Source organism: Sinocyclocheilus anshuiensis, unplaced genomic scaffold, assembly GCF_001515605.1.
Source record: "Sinocyclocheilus anshuiensis isolate Anshui unplaced genomic scaffold, SAMN03320099.WGS_v1.1 scaffold1303, whole genome shotgun sequence".
NCBI lineage: Eukaryota > Metazoa > Chordata > Actinopteri > Cypriniformes > Cyprinidae > Sinocyclocheilus > Sinocyclocheilus anshuiensis.
Genome location: NW_015537954.1, coordinates 394,230 through 405,146, shown reverse-complemented (window position 1 = coordinate 405,146; position 10,917 = coordinate 394,230). Strand labels below are relative to the sequence as shown.

At 35.7% G+C, this 10,917-nt stretch overlaps 2 protein-coding genes across 3 annotated transcripts in view; one reads left to right on the top strand and one right to left on the bottom strand.

Moving 5' to 3' along the window:
• LOC107665073 (pyruvate kinase PKM-like) overlaps positions 1-2,404 on the top strand; it is a 15,485-nt gene extending 13,081 nt beyond the window's left edge. For both annotated transcript variants that reach the window (XM_016455836.1, XM_016455830.1), the window contains exons 9-10: positions 200-381; positions 1,504-2,404. In XM_016455836.1, coding sequence (XP_016311322.1) covers positions 200-381; positions 1,504-1,610 — 289 coding nt within the window. In that variant the 3' untranslated portion in view covers positions 1,611-2,404. The remainder of the gene's footprint in view (positions 1-199; positions 382-1,503) is intronic.
• A 1,401-nt stretch (positions 2,405-3,805) lies between these two features.
• dhdh.2 (dihydrodiol dehydrogenase, tandem duplicate 2) overlaps positions 3,806-10,917 on the bottom strand; it is an 11,460-nt gene continuing 4,348 nt past the window's right edge. The window contains exons 3-7 of the mRNA XM_016455844.1: positions 10,116-10,279; positions 8,504-8,756; positions 7,302-7,426; positions 5,525-5,675; positions 3,806-4,134 (exon numbers count right to left, since the gene is read on the bottom strand). Of these exons, the coding sequence (XP_016311330.1) occupies positions 4,025-4,134; positions 5,525-5,675; positions 7,302-7,426; positions 8,504-8,756; positions 10,116-10,279 (803 nt within the window). The 3' untranslated portion in view covers positions 3,806-4,024. The remainder of the gene's footprint in view (positions 4,135-5,524; positions 5,676-7,301; positions 7,427-8,503; positions 8,757-10,115; positions 10,280-10,917) is intronic.

Genomic DNA, 10,917 nt, shown 5'->3' with positions numbered 1-10,917 from the left:
ACATATATTATGTAAACAAAAACTTTTATTTTGAATGCGATTAATGATTTGACAGCACTAGCTATGAGTGAGTGTTTGGACAGTGCAAGCAGAACAGAATGGAGTAGGGTTTAGTTTTAGCATTCTGTCAGTAATTTCATGTAGTCACATGATTGTCTCTGGAACGTTTTCATTCACACGCTGTTGTCTGATTGTCCAGGTCCGCTCATCTGATCTCCCGGTACCGCCCACGTGCCCCAATCATTTCCGTGACCCGTGACGAGCAGACGGCCCGACAGGCTCATCTGTACCGCGGCATCTTCCCCGTGCTCTACAACAAACCTTCCAACGACGTGTGGGCCGAGGATGTGGACCTGAGGGTCAATTTTGCCATGGATGTTGGTAAGACACAGAGGTGGTTGTGATGATTACACAAGAAACTAAAGACTGAATTACTCATTTTAAAACACCTATGCATCATACACTGCCAAAGGGTTAGAGAGGAAAAACTGGACATCACACAGAGCCTCATGTTTGAAAACCGGCTCATCTGACTAAATGTGACCCTGGACCACAAAACCAGTCATAAGGGTCAAATTTTTGAAATTGAGATTTATACATCATCTGAAAGCTCAATAAATAAGCTTTCCATTTGACGTGACAACAAGATCGCAAATTCGATGAGAAAGCATCAGAAGCCCGCGGCTTATAACGTAGCAAAAGAGGAAAAATTCAGATCACGACTAATACTACTGATGAAAAAGAGTTGAATATTAACCACTTTTGTTTCCATTTAACTATAAACTATGATAAAGGTTCACAGGGATTAAAGTGTTCCGTCGCTACGACGGTTTTCCGTCATAAAGACAGTCACTTGCTTCATTCCTGAATGATTCAGCCGTTCGAATGAATCAATTGAATGAATGATTCAGTGATAAAATCAGTGACTTGCCGCCACCTGCTGGCGGCCTTAGTTTCATTTTTAGCGTATAATTTCAGTTATTTAAATCATTTAATATTTATGTATTCAAATTTTTATATATAAAACATTCATCTCCACATGAATTTATGAATTTAATTGCACTCATGCCACCTCTGAGCCTCATTAAACATCTGGAAATGTGCTCCTACATTTTTAAATTAGGAGGACAAGCGCTCCTGACTGAAATTATACGCTAAAAATGAAACTAAAAGTCACTGATTTTATCACTGAATCATTCATTCAATTGATTCATTCGAATGGCTGAATCATTCAGGAATGAAGCAAGTGACTGTCTTCATGAACTGACGGAAATCCGTCGTAGCGACGGAACGGTTTAATCCCTGGGTTCATCAGCATGCATTGATTAATCCCATGTTGTAGCAAAAAAAAAATAATAAAATTGCGACCAAATCATGTGCTCAACTGAGAAAGTTAGTCGCGAATGAGCCACCAGTGGGAAGAATGAGTCGAGCCCTGTGATATGATGCCTGTACACAGCTGTTATCACAGTCGTTCATATCCAGCCCTCTGCTCTCTCTCAGGTAAGGCTCGTGGGTTCTTCAAGCCCGGTGATGTGGTGATCGTCCTGACCGGCTGGCGTCCAGGATCCGGTTACACCAACACCATGCGCGTCGTCCCAGTGCAGTAAGCCATACTGGACCGTAGCTGTTCATACATCACTCCCTTCCCTCCCGACTCCTGCAGGCTTTCAGACCGGTGACCTGATGTCGTCATCATCATCATCATCTTCTTCTTCAGCACACGAGCCTGGCTCCTCCCACAGTCCAGAGGACCACCATCACTTAGACGTTTCTTCTCACTGCTTTCATTTCCTTTTCAGTCTCGAGCATAATCTCACACATTTATCCAGAGCTGTCTGTCTGCTTGCCCATGAAGCACCTTTGCCCTTGAACAAACAGCAGCGTCCTGAAACGAGCGTGCGGCGAAAGGCTAAGGCGCACTGTAACTCTCGTTAGTTTATTTGTAGTGTTAGTCTGCCGTGTGCTTTATTTGTGTTCACACTCCTAATGATGTTACATTCTGTGTTGCACTTGTCCATAAGACCATTTGATTTGGGGACGAGGCGACCAATGTGCTATATATTTTTTGAAATGTTAACGTTGGGATGTCCACGTCCGGCTCATTTCATTGTGTTTTAGAGGAGTAAGAGAACGGCAGAGTTTCTGAGATGAATATTGATTGAGCAGCGTCGATCACATTCCCAGCATCCACCTCTCCTGTTTATCCCCTCACGACGCACTCGTCCGTCTCTGCTGCTCCTGAATGTGTGTGTGAGAGAGCGAGCGTGTCTGTGTGTTCAGATCTACCTGCTTTGTGTCGCTAGGGTGCAAGATGTACTTATAACTAAGAGTAAACTATAGTATCATTCTAAAGTGTTGTATTATTCAAGACTGAATTAATAAAGGGGACGAGCACCTGGCCAGACTACTGTGGTTTTATTGTATTGATTATAATACATTATATATATATAGTGGTGTGAAAAAGTGTTGTGTTTCTGAATTTCTTTGGATCTCGGCATGATGTCTAGCTTTTGAGGATCTTTTGGTCTACTTCACTTTGTCAGGCTGGTCCTATTTAAGAGATTTCTTGATTGCGAACAGGTGTGGCAGTAATCAGGCCTGGGTGTGGCTAGAGAAATTGAACTCAGGTGTGATAAACCACAGTTTTAACAGGGGGGCAAACACTTCTTCACACAGGGCCATGTAGTGTTGGATTTTGTTTTCCCTTAATAATAAAAACCTTCATTTAAAAACTGCATGTTGTGTTCACTTGTGTTATCTTTGACAAATATTTAAATGAGTTTGATGATCTGAAACATTAAAGTGTGACAAACATGCAAAAAAATAAGAAATCAGGAAGGGGGCCAACACTTTTTCACACCACTGTATATATATTTTTTTTTTGTTTTTGTTTTTTTTTTGTTTTTGATGATCCATTTCACTTGCTCACTATAGTTTCTCTGTTAACTTAATAAAAAATAGAAAAGATTCAACTCAACCTTTATTCATAGGACATTTAAAGCACAAGAGTTGCTTTATAATACACGGTCAATCACAACAACATACCCTTCTGTTACTACCAAAAGTATAAAATCTGTATTTAAAATGTATTCAAAAGCTTAAAAATGAAAATGTTTTCAAAGATTTAAAAACATCAAAGAACGACTTATTGGACATGAAATGGAAACTTTCCAAATATTTTCCTTACACAAGCAATCAACAGCTGATATAATTATATTTATTAAATTACTATTTGTTATAAAACTTCTATTAAAACCAATTATAACTTTTTTTTTAAAGCATTTTGTGAACCGATGTTCAGATACTTGCTATAGTGCCACATCCGTAACGTGCATGAAATCAAACTTGACATTATTTGCATTTGTGCACTTGTGAGTGTTTCATGCGGTTTAATCACTGACAGTGAAAGTGCAGTTTCTCCTATTCATTTTTCATGTGTTTTTTTTTATATAGCGGATGAGGTCTGAATGCTCTCTGGATGAAGTAGCTGCTCAGTTACTGGCACTGCTTTTCTGATGAATACTGTCTTTGTGTTCTGCTCAAGGTCACTTACATAAGGCTCAGTTGTACAGATGCTCTTATCAGATGAGAAATGGAGCCAGAGCAGTTAAGTTTATTAATACAGGCGTCAGCACGACATCAGGTGACAAACTGACTCGATGCAGTTCAAAGATTATCATGCAGAAGTAACAAAAATATTCTTTGTATTATATTAATGTTAACATGAACTGCAAGAATATTCTAAAATGTATATTAAGTTCAACAACTCAATGTAAAATTAATGTCAGGCAGAATTAGGAAATGAAGCATTTATGTAGTCTTTAACCAGGAGGTGGTTTATTGTAGAGAAATCTGACTGAATGCAGATGAGATGAGTGAAAACAGAAACACATGATGTCAACAGAATAAAAACTCTGGTTCTATTGTGGTTGAATCAATACAAAAGAGCAGCTGTAACAGCACCAGAAACCTTTATTGAGCTATTGTAAAGGAGATGATATGAATGGTGTCAGCTGAAAGCTCATTGGCTGTCCTGGCTGTAGACCACGCCCACCTGCCGCCAGGCTTCATCCATGATCTCAGCCAGCAGAGCAGAGTCTGCGTGAGACATGCGCGAGCTCTCCTTCAAACCTGCACCAGAAACCACCAGATCACATGAAGGTCAAGCTGATCATTTCACAAACGTGCCATCTTGTGGTTTATGCTTAAATAACACAGCCCTGCACCAAAAAATCCAGGGGCCAGTTGTCCAAAAAGTTTTGAAAAAATCTGGATCAGAATGATCTGGATTTGGAAATCCCATGTTTTGCTATCATCTTACTTTTGTGCCGGTTTTTCAAAGCAAAATTGGATTGGATCACCCTGATCCAGATACACCTTTTCAGATTTCCAAATCTGGATTACTAGTGCTCTACGGAGCCCCTAAATGGCCAATGTCAAAAAAAAACAATGTTTTGCATTCTAGTTTAGCATTGCATTTACACAAATAACTACCATCTCTGATGATTGTGCCAATGTCGTTTACAATCAGTGATAAAAAAAAAACTTTCAATATAATATATTTGTTTGATATTGACAGCTGTTTGGGGATTTGGGGATATATTACGTTACAAATGTTGCACTTTTTGGACCAGTTTTAAAGTTTTATTACATTTTTGTTCCTGAAATCCACTCTTCTGCTGGGATCAGAATAATCCAGGTTTCTGGATCAAAAGTATCCCAATCTTACTAAAACGTTTTGAACGACACAAACTGAGGATGATTGGATTTTGTGATCTGATCTGAATTCAGAATCCTTTTTTTTTCCTTTTGAACAACCCATTTTCAAGATTTGATCCGATCCAATTACTTTTGAACAACTGGCCCCTGCTGATTTGCAAAAAAGGCCTAATATATATGGATTATTTTTTTATCTCACAATTTGGAAATTTTTATCCAGAATTCATAAACTCAGAATTACAACATATATAGTCAAAATTGCAAGATATAAACTCACAATTCTGGAAAAAAAAGTCAAAATAGTGAGATATAAAATTGCAATTGAGAGAACACAAATCAGAATTGTGAGATTCTGAAGAACAAAAAACCATGGGCAATTGAAGTTGAAAAGACATCAAATTGACAGGTGAATATGCAAATCAAAGTGACATCAAAAACTTGACATGACGTTGATTTGATGTAAACTGAACATCAAACATATTGGCATACAGCACATAAACATTAAACCAATTTCAGTGTGGGATTAACTTCCTATTTTGACCCAATTACCACTGGAAGAAACTGCTGTCCAAACGGAATTTAGAATCATGTTATAGAATCTTGATCAAGTCTTGACTAATATTTGCCATCAAAATGATATCAAGGTATCCGCTGGGAAGTAGCAATTTTTGTTTTTTATTCCATGGCGGGGGAAAAAACTGAACTGAGAAATGTAAGCTCAGAATTCAGAGGGGGGAAAAAGTCAGAATTGTCAAAAATAAACTCTGAACAGATATAAACAAAAAATAGTGTAGTTGTGTACCGTGGAGTAAGCAGAGGCGGACCTCCTCGGCCTCGTAGCACATGCCGGTGCTGTTGATGAAGTTCAGCGGCAGAGATGGCTCCGGCACCGGATACTGAGTCTCCACACCGTTCACCATCAGAGACGTCGGGCACCACATGTGAGCCGGAACCTGATCAACAGAACATCCCCAACATTCACCAGCGGCTTTCTCTGAAAGTGCAATCTGTGCCTCTAAAGCAAGCTTAAAACTCATGTAGTCTGACTGAGAAATGTGACCCCGGAGCACAAAACCAGTCATAAGGGCCAATTTTTCGAAATTGAGATTTATACATCAATTACAATATTTGGCTGAGATACAACTATTTGAAAATCTGGAATCTAGAGGGTGCAAAAAAATCAAAATACTGAGAAAATCATCTTTAAAGTTGTGCAAATGAAGTTCTTAGCAATGCATATTACTAATCAAAAATTAAGTTTTGATATATTTACGGTAGGAAATTTACAAAATATCTTCATGGAACATGATCTTTACTTAATATCCTAATGATTTTTGGCATAAAAGAAAAATGTATAATTTTGACCCATACAATGTATTGTTGGCTATTGCTACAAATATACCCCAGCGACTTAACACTGCTTTTGTGCTCCAGGGTCACAAATGCTTTAGATTTTTAAAATCCTTTAAAATGTTATACTCTGACCTGTGAAGAACAGAGATACATTTTATATATCTATTAAAAAAATCTGATGCATCAGAGACGAAGTCAATCCATTTATATGGCTAATTTACTGATGCATTTAAAGACAGTTTATAAAATTACATTTTAAATTATTACATATTATTAAATAAATTAACTTTAATATAAATAAATTAAATATTCATTAACATTAAATACATTTGCTTATTAAAATGAATATATTTGAAGTCTTTTTAGTCATTATATTAAATTGTTATTCATTTTTTCCATCATTTCCTTGTCAAATTATATTTATTCTTATCGTTTTTTTTTTTTAAGTTTTACAAACTTTAAATGTTGTTATTCTGACCTGTGAAGCACATTGAGATTCATTCTATGTAAGAAAGGTGCTTTTTATACAAATAAAAAAAAAATATCATTATAAAATTTTTCTGATGGCCTGCATCAGATACAATGTCAATCAATCTATATGGCTTATTTACTGATGCATTTAACGCCATATCTTTTTTTTAAGTCAGTTATTAAAATTAATATTTAAATGATTATATATAAAAAAATATACTAACATTAAATGCATTTGCTTATTCAGGTTATTGTATTTTAAGTCTCTTGTATTAAATTATTTTAATCATTCTTTCTATCATTTCCCAAATTATTCTTTTTTTTATTTTTAATCATTTTTTTAAATATTTTGAATGTTGTTAGCACATTGAGACACATTTTAAGTATGAAAAGTACTATAGAAAAAAATAAAAATAAATTATTATTATTAAAAAGTGATGTGTCCTGCAGGCCTGCATCAGATACAAAGTCACTTTGAATAAAAGCATCTGCCAAATGAATGAATGCAAATGTAAATAATCTGAGTTGTTTGGGTGCATGTGATTTAGTTTCAGCAGTGCAGCAATAATTTAACTTTAAAAGCTGTATTAGTCAGCAGTTACAGTAATATATGATCAAATATTTACATTGCATGAGTTGAGAATTCAAGCCGAGCCGAGCAGAGCAAGAATGGAAAGTTGTGAGTGCTTTAACCTCGTTTAATAAACACACAGATGCAGACGCAACACTACTGACATGAGTTTGTTTCTTCAAACCTTGATGGTGCCTTTGGTCCCGACGATCAAGGCTTCGTTTGGAAGCTCGGCGGTGATTGTGCAGGTGCAGACGGCCAAACGCTGTCCTGAGAACTTCAGCGTGACGACCATCGCTTCATCTACACCTGCCAATATTACAATATAACAAACCTCTCAGACTGGGGAATAAAGATGATTTAGTTTCTGGTTTGAGAGAAATATGAGACCAAATGAATAGAGAAGCTGATTCACATTGGTGATGAATAAGACGAGCTCCAAGCTTTTGGAGACCTTTAAGTTGAAATAAAAACATCAAAATTAAATACATTAGATTATTAAAATTAATGAATTTTAAGTCTCTTTAAGTCAGTGCATTCAGCGTTTTTTTAATTTATTTATTTTTTAATGCCTTAAATGTTGTTATTCTGACCTGTGAAGCACAATGAGCTGCATTTTATGCATGAAAGGTATTATACTAATAAAGTAGAAGTAGTATATTTTTATTTAATGCCATGTAAGCATCTTAGGCTATTTTCATGGCAAAAACAATAAAAAAAAATACAAGTATAACAAATACAATAAAAACCAGCAAACAAACAAACACAAGTTATATTACACAAGATTTTTTACATGAACATATGATAAAAATTCAAAAACTTTTTCTGGCAAAATTATACTAAATAACTCTTTAAGTGAGTTATTATACTAATAAAAAAGTATTATTATTATTATCAGTGTATTTTTTTATTTATTATTGTTTAATTATTTTTAATGCCTTAAATGTTGTTATTCTGACCTGTGAAGCACATTGAGCTACATTTTATGTATGAAAGGTATTTTATTAAAACAAAGTATTATTATTATTATTATTATTATTGAAATGTCACGTTATACAGATTGAAAAAAAAATTTTTATTATTATTATTAAAGATACAGTCCAACCAAAAATTATTCAGAGACCAGATATAATTTTTATATATTTTTATATTTCAGACATTATCAAGAAGAATTTGTTCTGACACGGTTTAGCTCTTGAGTTCTTGTCATATTTTACTACCATTTTCTAAACTATAGTAAATAAACTGTGGTGTCTGAATAAATGCTGGTTTGACTGTGTTTGTAATTATGTTATGTTCCCAGCAGGCCTGCCTCTCATCACTCTGAATGTCTAACTGACTAATATCTGTGATATTCTGCTGTCTGTATGCGAGTGGGTTCAGTACCAGTGTCCAGACAGACTCCGGTCGCTTGAATGGTCTCCGGTTTCTCTCCGTTGAACACCATGAGCACAAACTGTATGCAGTAGATGCCGATGTCGAGCAGCGCTCCTCCTCCCAGCTCCTTCTGAACGGCACGCTGCACATGTGTGAGAGGAACGCCGAAATCCGCTCGCACCACCTTCACCTCGCCCACATCGCCCCGCGACAGCAGACGACCGATCTCCAGCGACACCGGGAAGAAACGCGTCCAGACGGCCTTCAGAACAAAAACATGCAGTATGCAGACTGATGTACAATACAAAAGATGTACAGTAATTTACATTTGTGACCCTGGAGCACAAAACTAGTCATAAGGGTCCATTTTTTGAAATTGATTGATTTATACATTATACTGAATAAATAATCTTCCCATTGATGTATGGTTAGTTAGGATAGGACAATATTTGAAAATCTGGAATCTGAGGGTGCAAAAAAATCTAAATATTGAGAAAATCTTCTTTAAAGTTGTTCAAATGAAGTTCTTAGCAATGCATATTACTAATCAAAAATTAAGTTTTGATATATTTATGGTAGGAAATTTACAAAATATCTTCATGGAACATGATCTTTTCTTGATATCCTAATGATTTTTGGCATGAAAGAAAAATGTATAATTTTGACCCATACAATGTATTGTTGGCTATTGCTAGAAATATACCCCAGCGACTTAACACTGCTTTTGTGCTCCAGGGTCACAGATAATATATTATGATTGTAATTGTAGTACTGATTTTGGATTTAGGACTGGCTGACTGATTAGGACTGAAATAAAATAAAACATTAAAAAAACTTTAAACTATTTTATTTCAGCTAGTTGCCAAGGCAACATTTCTCATTTTCATTTAGTTTAACTTGATTTACTAAAATAACTGAAATAAAATGAATAAAAACTATATATGCATACTTTTAAAGAAAAAAACTACTAAAAATGCCAAAACACAAAATTATAAAAATGTTAACTAAAATTAAAATTATAACAGAAAATACAAAAATAAAACAAATTCAAAGGTATAGTTCAAACGTCTCTTCTGCTCACCAAGGCCGCATTTTGATAAAAAAAAAATACAGTACAAATTGTGAAATATTATTACTATTTAAAATATCTGTTTTCTATGTGAATATCTGTTAAAATCTAATTTATTTCTGTGATGCGCAGCTGTATTTTCAGCATCATTACTCCAGTCTTCAGTGTCACATGATCTTCAGAAATCATTCTAATATGCTGATTTGCTGCTCGAGAAACATTTCTGATTATTATCAATGTTGAAAACAGTTGTGCTGCACGATATTTTTGTGGAAAACGTTATGCATTTTATACACAGATGAATAGAACGTTCAAAAGAACAGCATTTATTTGAAACAGAAATCTTTTGTAACTTTATACACTCCTTTTCAAAGGTTTGGGGTCAGTGCATTTTTTTCTCTTTTTTAATTTTTTGAAAGAAATGAATTCTTCCATTCAGCAAGGTTATGTTAAATTGATACAAAGTGACAGTAAAGACATTTATAATGTTACAAAAGATTTCTATTTTGAATAAAGTCATGCAAGGCTTATCTGAAGAAAGCGTCCGCTGACCTCCATGAGGAAGACGTTGTTCTTCTTGGCCGCGGCGATCAGCTCCTGGACCTCCTTCAGGTTCATGGCCAGCGGTTTCTCACACAGAACGTTCTTCTGAGCGTTCATGAAGAGAACACCCACGGACAGATGATGAGGGTGGATGGTGCCCACATACACCACGTCTGAAACACACAACCAGAGCAACACATCGACTACAGTCCCCTGCATATCTGTCAGCATCTTCACGCTCGGCTTTATTTGACTCTTTATTTAAAGGTGACATATTATGCCCCTTTTTACAATATGTAATAAGTCTCTGGTGTCCGCAGAATGTGTCTGTGAAGTTTCAGCTCAAAATACTCCACAGATCATATATTATATAATTGTGAAAATGCTTATTTTCAGTGGAAGCAGAAACACGCTGTTTTTCGTGCCTGTCTCTTTAAATGCAAATGAGCTGCTGCTCCCCGCCCCCTTTTCCAGAATAGAGCTGCGCCATTACAGCTCGTACCTGCTAAAAAACATCTGTTTTGGTTCTGATTATCATGTTTATCGCGCTGAAATCATGCGTTTTAAACCATATAACTTCTGATATAAGGTTTTCTGAGCGCACACATCTGAAGCACACGCACAGAAAGCGGCTGTCACAGCATGTGAGCACTAAACTAAGTTCTCATTCACACACAAGTTTACGTTAAAAACACACAGGAGTTACAAAAACAGTCAGTTATGTCTGTGAAGGTAAACAGCTGGGAAATAAATCGCATGTTTATTTTAGATCTGTGTGGCAGCAGCAATATACAGTAAATAAATCAATAAA